Consider the following 15,711-nt stretch of genomic DNA (forward strand, 5'->3'; position numbering starts at 1 on the left):
AGGAACTGCCACAGGCCACAGGTGAAGCTATTAAAAAAAGGGGCGGGGGGGAGAAAGCAGGACATAAAGTGGTCTATGCCCAAATATCCCAATTTTGTTTTTTAAAACAATATTTCTAGAGAAGAGTGCCCTGGGTTGTAAATTCAAACGTCTTCAGGGAACTGGCAGGTACAGCAGGAGAAATATGTAACACGGCTGTGGGGCCTGTGGTCAGCGAGATATACTCCACCTAAAGGCAGTTTAACTCAGTGTCCAAATGCTGAGGCAACATGAAATTGCAAGATGAAAATGGCCCAGGGGCCTTGAGTTTGCACCCCACCCCTGAATTCCAGAACAGTAGCAGTGGTCATCAGAGTTCTGGCTGTTGGGTGATTTTTACTTCTTCTTCATCCTCTTCTGTATCTTCCAGTTTCTACAATGAACACCGACTCCTTTTATACAGAGAAAAACAGAAAGTCTATGGCTATCAGAAACCAGGGTAGCGCTGGCCAAGCCCACGAGGAAGTCTAGATCAAAGACAGGGTCTCAGGGCCGAGGGATGCTTTTTCTGGTTTGACCTCGTGGCACCTAGAACTCAGTTGCACCTGGCTGGACTCTTGGAAATGCAGGCACTCCACTCACAGCTGGAGCCCTTGCAGGGCCTGGTCTGTGAATAGCACACCCTGGGCACCCCAAACTGGGGCTTTATTCACAGGCCTAGGGCTGTGAAACCTGCTCCCTATTATATAGACATAAGAAAAAGGGTTAAAATAGCACAAATATAGAATGGCACAGTCTGCCACCTCTAGGAGATACACACACACACACACCAGGGACTGAATTTGGAAGAGGAAGGCTGTTGTGACAAGGAAGGATGGAGACGCAGTCCCCGGGGTGTTTCAGGAACCCACAGGAGCTGCAGGGCAGCCCTTAGCCTGTGACTTCTCCTGCCCCAGAGGCCATGTCACCAGGTGACAGCTTAGTGGCTTCTGTGAAATAAACCATGGTTCCTGTTGTTTCTAGTTTCTGATTTTCAGAAGCCACTATAGCTGATTCTTTGGCCTGTTAGCTGTCTCCCAAAATCTGAACTTCTCAGCACTCAAGGCAGGGGGGCAGCTCTGTGTGTTCGGGGCACGACCAGAAGATTCAGGTTCCTGCAGTTGTTAGCTAATCCCTGAGGCCTTTCATCAAATTCAAGATGAAAAGTAGGAGTTCCCGTCGTGGCTCAGCAGTTAACAATCCAACTAGCATCCATGAGGACGCAGGTTCAATCCCTGGCTTTGTTCTGTGGGTGAAGGATCTGGCGTTTTCGTGAGCTATGGTGTAGGTCACAGACGTGGCTTGGATCCTGCGTTGCTGTGGCTGTGGTGCAGGCTGGCAGCTACGGCTCTGATTCAGCCCCTAGCCTGGGAACCTCCGTACGCCACTGGCGTGGCCCTAAAAAGCAAAAAAAAAAAAAAAAAAAAAAAAAAAGCAAAAGTAATCAACTGAAAATCAACCGAAGCCTGTACTTCCGAATTGTCTATATTACTTTTCCTCCCCCCTCCCCCGCAAAAAATTGTCAGGAGAATTCAAATCGTCACATGGTAATAGTTGTTCCTGAAAAATGCAATCAGCCCTGTCCATGCCTGCACGGCCACAGGCAAATGCCCAGAACATCCTGGAATTGCAGCTACTTCTCTTGCTGGGGTGTATAAAACCCACAAGGTGCCTGATAGGAAAGCTTAACTGGTTTCTAGAGGAGCTGATGAGTAAAGATTCTCCCTGTGTCCCTGAGTGTCCCATACAGTTAATAATAAAAAGAGGCTCAATACAAGAGGCTCAAGCCACTGCTCCCTGGGAGGCACCTCGATTAAAGTGAGTCCGTGTCGACTCAGCCCCCAGGAAGATGAGCATTTCACCTGCCCGCACTGTTGCGGCAAGGCCTTCCCGAACCTGTGGGGTCCTGTCCACCCTACACGGGGACCTGCTTTAGAAACCCAACGGTGAGGACAGCAGCGCCTCAGCAGATCCTGCGGGAGAGCAGAGGGGGGTGGCCGACGGCAGGAGGGAACACAGGCAAGTGGGATCAGGCTCAGGGTCCTAGCCACACCGAGGGGGGTAAAAACCCTCTACAGTGTGCACTTGCACGCACACACACACACACACACAATGAATGAAATTTCTTGTTTTCACCAGGACGTTATTAGTCCAGCCAGTGACTTCAGGAGCAATGCAGGGTAGTGGTTATGAAGACACACTCCAGCATCAGGCAAACTGGAGTTCAAATACTCAGTCCGTCACTTACTAGAAATATGATCTTGGGCAAGTTAGGTGACTTCCTAAGCCTCAGTGTCCTCACTTATGATGAGGGGTGGTTGTGACACCTGCTCCCCAGGGTTGTGAGCCTCAATGCGTGTATGTAACAGTTAGTATGGTGGCCTCAGTAGCACACATTCATTATTTCTATAAGGCAAGTTTTTTTTTCTTTTTATGGCTGCACCTGCAGCATATGGAAGTTCCCAGGCTAGGGGTTGAGTCAGAGCTGTAGCCTCCGGCCTATGCCACAGCCACAGCAACTCAGGATCTGAGCCACATCTGTGACCTACCCCGCAGCTTGCAGCAACACCAGATCCTTAACCCAGTGAGTAAGGCCAGGGATCAAACCCGCATCCTCATGGGTGCTAGTCGGATTCTTAACCTGCTGAGCCACAATGGGAACACCCTTTCTTTTTTTTTCTTTTACCCGCCCCCCCTTTTTTTTTCTTAAAAGGCAAGTTTTGACCAAATGATTTCACCAATAAGAATTCCTACCCATTTGGGCAGTTAACCTCTCTCCTCTTTCCACTTCTGCTCATACTTTAGATGCAGGGGGCCACGGAGAGGAAGACTGTTATAGCCCGAGGCTGCAAATTGTCTGGGGGCTAGTGGCAAAGAGCAGATAATGATTTCATGAGAGGGTCATGATTTTAATTTGCATTGAGTAATACCTGCAACCACGGTCATCCGTCTAACTGGGCACCCATTTCTAGAGCCTTCCTCCCAATCTGCCAAAGGAGACTGTATGTTTGTTAAGATTTTGTAAAGCTGTGCGGGAGGCAGGAGTGTCCTGAATGTGTATTGACTGAACTGCGATGAGAAAGCACTGTGGCTTTTGTAGATGTCAATCCAGGAGTGCTGGTTTTCCTTCTCAATAAATACTGGGATGAAAGCCATCATTTGTGAGATTTTACCCATTATCAGTCCTAACCGACATGGGGCTGGACAGTCCCCCCAAAGCTTCTGCAGAAAGGCTCTGTATCCCTCAGGGCCACCCCCTTTCCCCCAGCCTGAGCTCCACAAATGCACAAAAGCGAGTTGGTAGGCAGTAAAACAACGCTAACCCTACTCTGCTCCTTTAGTATCTCCTGCCATGGTAACCGTGCCTATTTCCCGCTCCAGAGCTTGTTTACTGCTCTAAGGGACTCTCACCCTTGGCGTTAGATGTCCTTCATCCCTGAGCGCTGACAGTAAAATGACCATCTTGTCTCTTCTCAATGCAGATCCAGTAGCTCAACAAGAAGGCCTAATGTGGGCAAGTGACACCAAGCTCAAGAGGCCACCTCGAGAGAGAAGAAACTTAGTTCCATCCCTGCAACTAATGACGGTGACCAAGAACACCCCCGAGAGAGCCAGGAAAGGAGACCTGAGTGCTCTTTCCCAGAATGAGCCACATCCAGCCCCACCCCAGACCTTCCAAGGAGCACGTGGTCCCCCAGTGCTGAGCGAGTCCCTGGGGCCACCACCCATGACCACTGCCTTGGGAGGGACGAGGAGAATGGCGTTTCAGTTCAGAGATGAAGATTTTTATTCCATTTTAGCCTTAAACCCTGGAGGAGAAAATGATGATACCGAAGAGGAAACCCAAGTAGAGGAAGAACTTCTGTTGGCCGGTATGCACCTGCCCCGTTCTCCTTCCATTCATAAGAGAAGTAGATTTCTTGGGACCTCGGCCACCCAGTCCAAAAATAAAAATTTCAAAGACAGTCTTGCAAGTCACAGAGTTAATTCCATAAGAAGAAGTGAGTGCAGTCATGACTCATCAAGAATAAGCAACAGCATGGAGCCAGTGACAGAGCAGCCTTCCAACAAGCAAAGGATTTTCCAAGACCCTGGGCAGCCCAACGAGGGGTCTGCTAAAGAGAAAGACAGCAGTGATGGGGAATATGAGAAAAAGACCTTCCACTCATGTGATGCCAAATCCCAGCCCAGTCTGGATGATGACCTCAATGCTGAAAACGTATTTAGTGATGGTACATCTTCAGAAGATAGACTTGGTACCCATGATTATGAGAGAGATTGGCAAGCCTATTTAAATGAATCTAGTAATCCTCTTGACTGTTTTCTTGCTGGTAGACCAATAGCTCCAAGAGCATCAGTGAACTCCTCCTATACCACTCCTGGATCATACATGCATTCTGCTCTGAGAGATGATACTCCAGTAGACCCGTCAATGTCACCTACCTTAGTTCCCAGTCCAGACTTGGAAGGACACTCCAGGTTTAACGTTCGCCGACCACTGTCCCCCATTAGAAGTGGGAATCTATTTGCCAGTGCTGAAAACCACAGTTATTTTCTAGTAAACAGTGCACATGAATTTGACATCAGGGGAGCAGAAGATATTACCTTAACGAACCAATCCCAGGAGGCTCCATTATGTACACAAGATCCCTTACGAGATCCTCAAAGCAGCTTATCCTTGGTGGAGGCTTCCAGCTCCTCTCAGCCTAGAGAGAACTTACGAGGCCACTTGCATGTGCCTGGGTCCCTGCAAGAAAATACAACTTTCACTTCCTTTGCAGTGTCTGACTCCCCAAACCAAAATGACAACAGGAGCAGAAGGGAGGGCTCTGGCTTCGGAGATGCAAAAGAAGCCACTAAGATAAAGGCAGACCCTGAGAAACTCAAGAAATTACAAGAAAGGTGAGGAAATTTCATAATTATATCTATATGCATGTATGCTTTTAAACTCCATTTCTCTAACGCCAAACTAAGCAGGGCTTTCCTTAGAGAGTCGTAGGAATTTTAACTCACCGATAGGCCCTTTCTTGACATTCCAATGACTGCTTATTTCAAGAAAATTGTGTATTTTGTTGCTTTTAAAATATATGCATCTACAAAGAAAAGTTCCGTGTTCCAGTCCAGTTTCTTTAGTATCCCCCAAGGTGTTTTTTCCTTGAATCCGTTGCCTTTAACAAAGGTGAGTCTGCCCGATTGAAGGGCTTCTGACTGCTACCCAGGGCTTGCTCCTCTCCCCAGCAATGAGAAACCGAGACTTTTTTTTAGGAAAATGTTGCTTTAGCCCCAGAGGACAAGCCACTGAGCCCTTGAAGTCCACCAGCTCTCCCTCGTGAGACTCTGTGCAAACCCACCCAACAGGTCTAGAATTTGAATCTTCCAAACCATGAGGCTGGTCCCAAACCGTTACCATAGTTACCTCAGTTCTCTGAAGGGTGACCACAGCTTCCACTTTCTGTGCTCTTTTCTCATACAAGAGAAAGAGAGGGGGAAAAAAAAAAAGATCTTTTTTTGAACTGTTCCTTTCCTGGGAGATGATGTGGGAATATTTCACAACGATGGAATGGGTTGCTTTTTAAAACCATCATTAAACATCAAGTCAGGATCCAACCACTTCCCTTAGGATAGGTGTGACCTTGCCCTGATGCTGGCTCGAGGATCTGGAAAGTGACTCATTGAATGCCAGCCCTCTTTTGTTCGTGTTAGAATGGCGCCCTGGGCTGTTAGTTATCCTACTGATATTCATTTGCCAGTGGGAAAATTCCATGGCAGTGAATTAGAATGCAAAAAGGAGGAAAAGATAGGACTTGGAACCCACTTCTATATCTATTACCTGACTTCAGGAATGAAGTAACTTCCTGGTTAGCAGCATGTTTCGTTTTGTTTTGTTTTGCTTTGTTTTTTTCCTTATCAAACTACCAAAAGACCAACCCAAGATAAAGAGCCAAAAGGTCTCACACCCATCCATCGGCACCCACTCAAAATTACAGCTTCAAACCCACTTGTCAGGGGTCTGGACTTCCACCACCCCGAAGAAATGCTTTGGGCTAACAATGATTTCTTTCGAAAATGCACCCACTTCTAGGTATAGTAATGCATTAAACAGCTACTATTTGTGTACTTTATCAGGCACTCTTTTTTCCAAATACAATAAACCTTATGCTTTTTTTATTATTTCAAAAATATTCATTTTAGGAATCATTAAAAATATAAACTTAGGGAGTCCCTGTAATGGCTCAGCAGTAATGAACCTGACTAGTACCCATGAGTATGCAGGTTCCATCCCTGGCCTTGATCAGTGGGTTACGGACCCAGCATTGCTGTGAGCTGTAGTGTAGGTCACAGACATGGCTCGGATCTGGCATGACTGTGGCTGTGGCGTAGGCTGGCAGCTGCAGCTCAGATTCAACCCTTAGCCTGGGAATTTCCATATGCCATGGGTGTGGCCCTAAAAAGACTAAAATAAAATAAACTTAAAAGAAAAATCACCAGTAACGCTGTAATCCAGGGATAAGCACTGTTAAACTTTGTTTTCCATCTTTTAACTTTGCATATAAATGCAATTTTTAGTAAACATTGCTTCCTATCTTATACCTTATTTTTAAGATTTCAAGCCCATTTCTCAATGCCACTTAACACTCTTCAAAATTTTCCTTTCATTAGTTAAATACATACAATAACATACACTCTAGAGACTTAGAAACAGAACACAACGTGGACATCCCTGTGCCACCATCCAGCAAAGAGGACATCCTGGGGCCTCTGAGCCCCTCACCCACCCTGACACCTCATCTCTCCTTTGGCTCCTCCCTCCCAACCTCCTAGCGCCCCCCCGCCCCGCTGGAAACCCTTCTTACATGGCAATTATCATTCCTTTGCTTTTTACTTTATTATTGTTGGAAGATGTTTGCTTGATGGTTTTACCACATGAGTATGTGCGCTCCTAAATAACATACTGTGTATATTTTTGAATCCCATAGAAATGTTTCCTGTTATTTTTGAACTCTGTAGAAATGGAATATCTGTTCTTCTGTGACTGGCTCTCTCCCCTTACTCTGTTAGCCAGATGCCTCCTGGTTGGTACTTGTTGGCTTTCATTCATTTGCTCCCACCACTATGGACGATTCCATTATATGAATCTACCATAAGTTAGCCCTTCTCCTGCCAATGGACATTTGGGTCCTTGACTGCACACAGTGCTGCACCGGCACTCTTGCAAACATCTCCTGGTGCACATGGGAGGAGCTCTTTAGCATATTTATGCAGGAGTGACCTGCCAGCCTGGTGGGTGGCAGGGCTTCCGCCATTCAAGTAATGCCAAAGGACTCACCAGCAGAGTACACTGGCGGACGTACCTGTCAGCACCTGTATTGACTGGCCTTTCGAATTTTTGCCAGTTGGATGGGAGTAAAATTATATTGTGGCTTTATTTTACATTTTCTGTCTTTTTTTTTTTAGGGCCAAACCCTTGGCCTGTGGAGGGTAAGGGTCCAATTGGAGCTGTAGCTGCAGGCGAATGCCACACACAGCAATGCAAGATCCAAGTCATGTCTGCGACCTACACCACAGCTCCTGGCAACGCCAGATCCTTAACCCACTGAGCGAGGGGTCAACCCTGCATCTTCATGGATACTAGTCAGATTTGTTTCCACGGAGCCACGATGGAAACTCCCTAACTTATATTTTCACAACTAGTAATGAGGTTAGGTATTTTGCTGGTTTTTTAAATGAACTTTTGTCTTTCCTCTTCTATAAAATGCTTATCTCTGTCTCCTGCCCATCTGTCTTTTAGAATATTTTTCCTTTATTTTAAAAACCCTTTACATGTTCTGGCTACTAATCTGATCCTTTGACAGTTATGGGAAATATTGGAAAATAGCCTTTCCCAGTTAATAGTTTGCTTTCTTCTTGCCTTTTTTTTTTTTTTTTGCCTGTGGCATGTGGATGTTCTGAGACCATGACCAGCCAGCAGTGACCAAGCCACTGCAGTGACAGCACCGGATCCTAAACCTGCTCTACCACAAGGGAATTCCTCTTGCTGCTTTTTTAATGAAAATAAATTCTTAATTTTAATGAAAATAAATTCTTAATTTTAATGTAGTCAAGTGTATCCATCTTCTTTATGGATTGTGATTTGTGATTCACATCTTGTCTTGATTAAGAACTGCTTTGCTCACCTGGGGTCATTATGACATTCTTTCTAGTTTCGTCCCAAATCTCTGCAGTTTTAATTTGTAGGCTTAGGACTGAACATGAAATGACTTTTGGACCTGAGTGTGAAGCGATGTTTATATATGATGTGAGATGGGCCTTGTGATCACCCAGTTGTCCCAGGATCTCTCCCCGCTGAACTGCAGAGCCTGCTCTGTCATAAGGTCCAAGTGTATGCAGTTCCCTTCATGTCTCAGCAGTTAACAAACCCAACTAGTATCCATGAGGACGCAGGTTCGATCCCTGGCCTCACTCAGTGGGTTAAGGATCCAGTGTTGCCATTAGCTGTGGCGTAGGCTGCAGACTGGAGCTCGGATCCTGAATTGCTGTGGTTGTGGTGTAGGCCGGCAGCTACAGCTCTGATTCAACCCCTAGCCTGGGAACTTCCATCTGCTTCGGGTGTGGCCCTAAAAAAAAAAAAATGCAAAAATAAGAAGTGTGTAAATCTGGTTAGGGCTCTCTATTCTGTCCTATTGGTCATTTTTGTTTTTCCCTAATCTGGTACCACATCTCAGTGACTACAGCTTTTTAAATATGATAACTAGTGGTGCAAAGTCTCTCTCCCTACTCTGTTCCTAAGGGTCCTGAACTATATACATTTAAGAATCACATTGTTGGGATTTTCATTGGAACTGCACTGAATCCACAGATTTTTAGGGAGAGAGCTGACGTCTTGGAGATACTGTCTTTCTTTGATAAACATAGCAGAGCTCTTCTTTGGTTTGTGCCCATAATGAGAAAGTATAATTCTGTTCCTTTTCATTGAACTTCCCTTTCTTGGAGAAGAAGATTCTCTTAAGAAACTGAGCAGTGTCCGTCTCTTCCTCTCCTTCAAGTTTAGTCTCCAGCCAGTTTCTTGCCTTGACCAGAGAGTCCCCAGTCACACGAGGATTCTAAACAACAAAAAAATTAGCCTTAGGCTTCTCCAAGCCTCCCTACAGGAACATCCACGAGCCTCACCATTTAATAAACACAAATACAGGAGTTCCCATCATGGCTTCGTAGTAAGGAATCTGACTAGTATCCATGAGGACGCGGATTTGATCCCTTAGATACGGCGTTCCTGTGAGCTGCGGTATAGACACAACTCGGATCTGGTGTTGCTGTGGCTGTGGTATAGGTGGGCAACCACAGCTCCCATCTGACCCTTAGCCTGGGGACTTCCATATGTGGCTTCAGGTGTGGCCCTAAAAAGACAAAAAAAATTTTTTTTAATAAAAATAAAATAAAAAATAAATACAAATGTGTTTGATTACATTTTTGTTAATTCTATCTTCATCACATTCCAGCAGCGTATATTCCAGAATGTGGGCATAATTTATTGACAGGGTTGAGTTACTGGTGAGCTCAGGTCCAGGTTCACCAGCTCATCATTCGTCCCAACCAACATCTGCTGAGGGGTCTCCAGTGCCAATACTTGACTAAGCTCTAGATGCACTTGATCTTTTGCAGAAAAAACTCCCTCTCATCCTCACCTCCAGGCTGCCCTGAACCCTGTGGGGTGTGTAGCAGTAGTAAGATCATCCCCATGGCTTTGACCCGTGAGGACACAGAGACCTGGGAAGCTTAAGTAACTGCCCAAAGTCACCAAACTCACTCACCAGTTTTAGAGGCGAAGCCTGCAACCCCAGCCCACTGCCCACAGAGCCCACACACCAACACACCACAGCGACAACCTCGTCACCGTGGCCATGGCAGGAGGAGGCCTCAGTTTCCCTCCACAGAGCCCTTTCACAGCCTCTAGATGTGGGACAGGAGTGCGGGCTCGGGTTACTCGCACGGATCAACCACTGTAGCGGAGCCCGGTTTAAGAATCCTATGGTGGTAGAGCCTCCTCGCCTGCCCGCTTGCATCCCTCACGAGTGTCCTATCTTAATAAATCTATTTCTTGCCTTAAAAAAAAAGAACCCTATCATCAGCGATCACACCGGGCAGAACCTTCAGCAGGCTCAGCGGGAGCGGCGGGCGAGCCCCCATTGGGCGTGGGGGGCGGGGACTGCCTCCTCGGCCACCCCCACCCCCCACCGCACCCCCCACCCACTTACGCTCCCGGAAGCGGTATTTGTGGAATCTGCCAACATGTGGACTCTGCCAACCTGGTGACGAGGGCTTGTTTTCCGTTTAGTCTCCTGGAGGAGGACTCCGAGGAGGAGGGAGACTTGTGCCGCATCTGTCAGATGGCCGGGGGCTCCCCCACCAACCCCCTGCTGGCGCCCTGCGGCTGTGTGGGAAGCCTGCAGTTCGTCCATCAAGAGTGCCTGAAAAAATGGCTGAAAGTGAAAATAACATCAGGTAGGCGGGCAGGGCGGAGTGGCACGCGTGCGGCGGCCTATCATTACCAGGAGGCGCCGCAGCCGGGGACTCGGGGCCTTGACGACAGCTTGCTCGGGGGACGCGTGGCCGCCCAACCCAGGCTCACGACGGACCGGAGCAAGGCGAAACACTGTCTGCAAGTTATGGGAGGGAAATGGATTTTTTTTTTTTTTTTTCCAAATTGCAGGAGGAGAATCTTGGAATCTGCTATGCAATTCTAACCCTGCTGGAGGCCCATGCAGAGATGCTAAGATTGCCTCCCGGCAGGAAGGAAACTAGAAATGAGTCAGTGGTGGGGCCTCACAAGCACACAGTAGCCACGCCAGCTCGTGGACACCCAGCAACACCCGTCCTGCTTCCTTTTACTGGTGGGAGAGGGAAGTGTGTGTGTGGGGGGGTGTCCCATAAAAACTGAGCCAAGCTGCTTTTTTGCAGCGGAACTAGGAAAAGAGCACTGATCTAATTTTTCTAGAACCATATTAGATAAAGAGATTCCCATTGCACTCATTTTGTCAGCTGTGTCTTTAACAGATCTTGTAACTGGGTGTGAAGCCCATTCTCAACTCCCCAGGGACATTATAACCTAAATATAGCCACGGTCAGTAGGTCGGCTGTAGTCTTCTTGGCAGAGAACAGGAGGTTTCTTTAAAACATGGTTTTGAGCAACTTGAACAAACAAAACAAAACAAAACACAGAACACCAGTGCAAAGAACAATTCTCTCCAAAAAGACCTGCTGTGTCTCTCAGATTCCCCTCTCTGAAAACTTTTAACCCCAGAACCAGACGCTGTTCCCTTCCGCCTCCATGCTTCCCTTCTTGGTTATCATTATGCCAGACAACCCTGGAAATTGACGCTGTCCCCATGGGGTGTGGCCGTGGCCCTTTCTCCACCTCTGCACAAGAATGTAGGCATGACCGCTGCCTGAGTTGCTCAAATGCACCTCGTAAGCAGAGCACGTGGCCCTTCTGAAAGCCAAGAAAAAGTGCATCTCCGCCGCTAATGACTCGACCACGCGATGCTTTATCCCTAGATGAAGCACTAGACATTTGGGCCAGTTAAACATTGAGCACAGAAAAGATTACTCATGAGATGTGTGATGAAAGTCCTGCTAAATGTTTGTAAATGCCCAAGCTGGCCTGGGTGTGTTCCACGGGATTAGATTAGAGGATAGTCCCTAGACTAAAGTATGACAGAATGATGCTTTAAAAACCAAATTCAGATGAACGATTACTGTTCATCCTTGTCCTGTGTAATTCTCTATGATTTTCTACTTCTTGGTATCCCCCGTGGGGAAAAGTAGAACTGGGGTATAAAATTGCAAAGATCCTACCTTTACCAAATCAAATAACCGATTAGTTCTGTTTGTTAATGCATGAAACAAACACCAGCACACCATTTGCCAAAAGGCAGCACCAAGGGGAGAAGATACAGGACATCACGTTTGCTGAGACACAAGGGCCAAAGATCTGCATGTTCCACTTTTGTACCAGGGAATAGGATAAGCAGAAGGAAAAAAAAGGCTGATCTAGACATGTAAACACATACACACACACACACCACCAACAGAGGAAGCTTTCTCCTGTTTCTTTTCCCAAACGAGGCTGAGCTCTGGTTCAGGTGCTGTACTAGTGCCTACACATGGTCCCAGGGTCCCTCACTTTTTCAGGTGGGAAGTCAGATTTTTAAGCCATAGATGGAAGATAGCTCCTGCCATCCTAGTTTGGTCCTTACTAATGTATTTGCTTGGACCTGTGTAAGGTACACCAGAAAAAAAAAAAAACAGTACCGTAGACTCAATAGTCACTCTTCTGCCAAACACTTGTGTTACAGACTCTCAGCCTCCACACAGTGATTCCAATTTTATGAATCAATATATTTAAACAGAAAGTGAGAGTGTTATTGAAAAGTCATAGGAATTTCACTTATAGGAAACTTGCATAATAATGACAATGATGGCAAAGGAAAATTTTTAGATCTCAGATTCAAGGTCATTTTGTACAGAAGACAGCTGACTTTAAAAAGAAGGTCACCGATCAGATGCCATGAGCAAGGCTATTGTAAAAAAAAAGGGCTAAACTGTGACTATTGGATATAAGGAGTTCAAGAAAACAAACAAACAAAAAAAAAGTCACCGAAGCTCAGAATTCCTAACACACATAAACTTGCCCTCAGAATGTCAATACCAAAAGACCCAGGGTTATATGTAACAAAATTTTTCTGTTTAAGGAGCAGATCTTGGCGCTGTGAAGACCTGTGAGATGTGTAAGCAAGGCCTGCTGGTCGACCTGGGTGATTTTAACGTGACCGAGTTCTACCAGAAGCACCAGCAGTCCCGGGTAAGAGCCCCCCACAGCCACTCTGGCTCTGCTGGCTAAACTTGAGTAGAGGGTCAAGGCAGGAAGAAGCTCTTTCCCTGATATAAGGGACGCAGAAGCCCTGTGCAGGAGGTGAGTCTACAAGTGTCCTAATTTAGCTCACGTCTCTGAGAAGGTCGGTTACTCAAAGGTTGGAAGACTTGGTTGCCCCAGGTTGAGGTCCCACTGCTGCCAGAGACAGAGTAGGAAGCTGGAGTAGCTGACTTGGACACACAGAGATAGGAACAGTCTGGCAAGCTCCAGGCCCACGTTTGCTCAAATAATTTAAGTTTAGTAGCAACAAGGGAAAAAAAAAAATCAGAACCTTGGACAAAATGGTCCTCAATTTAAAAATCAAGTAACTCTGGGGTAATAAGGAACTGCTTTGCTCAAGGTTAAAAAACACATACTAAGCGCCTCCTGTGTGCTTTTTAACCACCTCATGAATTAACTCTCCTGGGGGCCTGGGATTGCGGTCTAATACTGTGAAAGAGTTAGTTAACCTTAGGTAGGAAAGTGCTTTGGGCCCAGGATTATAGTTCATTGTCCAAATTCTTCGACAGTCTTTTATTTAGAATGGCACTGCCCAACATGGAAGCCACAAGCCACGTGTAGCTAATGAACAAGGGTTACTTCCGGTCAGGATGTTCTGTTTAAGGGTTACAGGCTGCATCTCCAAGGCTCGCTAGGAGTCCCCATTGTAGCACAGTGGAAACAAATCCAACTAGCATACTTGAGCATGTGGGTTCAATCCCTGGCCTCGCTCAGTGGGTCGGGCATCCAACATTGTTAGTGAGCTGTGGTGTGGGTCACAGATGTGGCTTGGATCCTGAATTGCTATGGTTGTGGTACAGGCTGGCAGTGTAGCTCTGACTCAACCCCTAGCCTGGGAACTTCCATGTGCCAAGGGTGCACCCCTAAAAAGCAAAAAAAAAAAAAAATAGAAAGCAAAGACTCACTAAAAAAAAGGTAAAATATCAAATAATTTTATAATAATTATATAAAATGTATTAATTTACATAATTCTATGTTGAAATGATAATATTTAAAACATATCACGTCAAATAAAATATACTATTAAAATTAATTTCACCAGTTTCTTTTACTTCTTTTATGTGGCTCCTAGAAATTTTCGCATTCCATATAGGCTTTTGCATTGACGGCTCACCCCGTAATCTCTGCGGTGGTGCTGATCTAGAAGGTGCCTTGCACATAATAAGCAGGAAAGGACCATCAATAAATATTTATCAAATGAAAATAGCCCATCATTACCATTATAATTCAGGACTGACCTCCCTCATAAGGCAATTAGAAAAAAATGATTAATAACCATGACTATAAAGCACATAATTTAAAAATTATAAAATCATTGTTAGCAACTAAAATGTCACTCTTCAGAGGAGTCACTTTGGCTTTCAGATCATTCACCTGCAGCCAGACCATTTTTTTTGCAAAAACCACAGCGAGTCAAAATCATGCCCATGAGTCTGGTTAAATCCTGTAGCTACCTTATAAAAATTCTAAGGCTGCTGGACAGAAATAGATATATGGAGAGAAGAGTGGCGATTTGAAGAGTGCACCCATTCCATGTGATGTACTAGCCACCCCAGCCTCGAAGAGACTGGGCATCAGGAAGTTGAGGGGAGGGAGGGGGAGCAAAAAGAAGAAAAAAGCGAATTTCCTGAGAAAACAATTCAGTATTTTGAGGCCTGAGGGACTCAAATCACTCAGTCATAATCCCCAGGCCCTGAGATCTGAGATGAGAAATGCGAACAATTGAAAGGAAGCAGGCCCTCTGAGCGCCTGAGGTCAAGGTGCCAGCCAGATGCAGGCAGGTTCTACACGGTCCTTTCAAAGACTGGCAGTGGAGCCTGCGGGACTTCCCGAGGACAGACAAGTCCAGGCCGGTTACCAAATCCCATGCTAATGGCCCGCAGGCATCACAACCTCTATACAGCCCAGGGGAAAGCCAATGGGGGTCTTTACCAGACAAGCATTTCCACCTTCCCCCCCTACCCCCCCGCCCCTGCAAAGCTGCTGCTGCCACTGTATACTTTTAACTTACCAGTGGTACTTGTAGAATTGACTTGCTAATGGCAAATGTTTCCAGCTGTACTAAAACCTTGGCACACTCATAGCCTGAAGCAGCCCACCTCACCAAAAGAAAACCACACCAGCCTTGACCAACATGTGAACCTAAATCCTCTTCCTATCGCCAAAGTGGCGTGTGACCTTGTGGAAACTACACAACTGCTCTGGATCTCAGTTCTCTCATCTGCAGGAAGTGGGAGGTGATCATTCCTACCTTGCAGAACTGGATGTAGGAAAAGACCCGAGTCCATCATCTAAGGCAGTGCCTGAGCAGAGAAGACCCTCAGTAAATGCGAATTGCCATATACAGCCCCAGAGATGCCCAACCTCTCAGACGCAAGGGAGAAAGCGAAGCGTACCAGGGCCATGCTAAAATCCATCGCCAAGCACAGCTGACTGGCTCACACAGGGGTCATACCCTTGGCCTCAACGCATCCTACCAGCAAAGAGAATGGGCTATGAGCACACTGTAAAAAGAACTGTGAATATAAATAATTGTGCCAGCCAGGTCCAGGCAGGAAAGAGATGGCAGCACGCACAGAAGGGGTGAGTGATGAGAACTGAATGAAGTGCCAAAATGTGGGCACAGCAGAAAACCACCAAGGAACCAGTCCAGATGACTAAGCATCCTGGAACCCGTAACTGACCACTTTGAGGCCTGGAGTGACAAGGGGAAGGGCAGTTACCAGCATCAAGAGGGCTATAGCCCCACTTCTGGGCATCTA

The 15,711-nt window shown here is 46.3% G+C and overlaps 1 protein-coding gene and 1 long non-coding RNA gene across 7 annotated transcripts in view; one reads left to right on the forward strand and one right to left on the reverse strand.

Moving 5' to 3' along the window:
- MARCH10 (membrane associated ring-CH-type finger 10) overlaps positions 1–15,711 on the forward strand; it is an 82,531-nt gene that overhangs the window by 51,392 nt on the left and 15,428 nt on the right. Inside the window, exons 6-8 of the mRNA XM_005653890.3 lie at positions 3,501–4,920; positions 10,352–10,518; positions 12,768–12,877. Coding sequence (XP_005653947.1) covers positions 3,501–4,920; positions 10,352–10,518; positions 12,768–12,877 — 1,697 coding nt within the window. The remainder of the gene's footprint in view (positions 1–3,500; positions 4,921–10,351; positions 10,519–12,767; positions 12,878–15,711) is intronic.
- Positions 1–15,711, reverse strand: part of LOC110256164 — a 65,709-nt gene that overhangs the window by 34,706 nt on the left and 15,292 nt on the right. For 4 of the 6 annotated variants that reach the window (XR_002337436.1, XR_002337434.1, XR_002337435.1 and 1 more), the window contains exon 2: positions 4,624–4,765. This is a non-coding gene — a long non-coding RNA (uncharacterized LOC110256164). Of the gene's footprint in view, positions 1–4,623; positions 4,766–5,434; positions 6,291–10,322; positions 10,411–15,711 lie in introns of those variants that run through there. The other 2 variants (XR_002337438.1, XR_002337437.1) reach the window with 2 other exon arrangements.

The sequence above is a fragment of the Sus scrofa genome, chromosome 12 (genome assembly GCF_000003025.6).
Source record: "Sus scrofa isolate TJ Tabasco breed Duroc chromosome 12, Sscrofa11.1, whole genome shotgun sequence".
NCBI lineage: Eukaryota > Metazoa > Chordata > Mammalia > Artiodactyla > Suidae > Sus > Sus scrofa.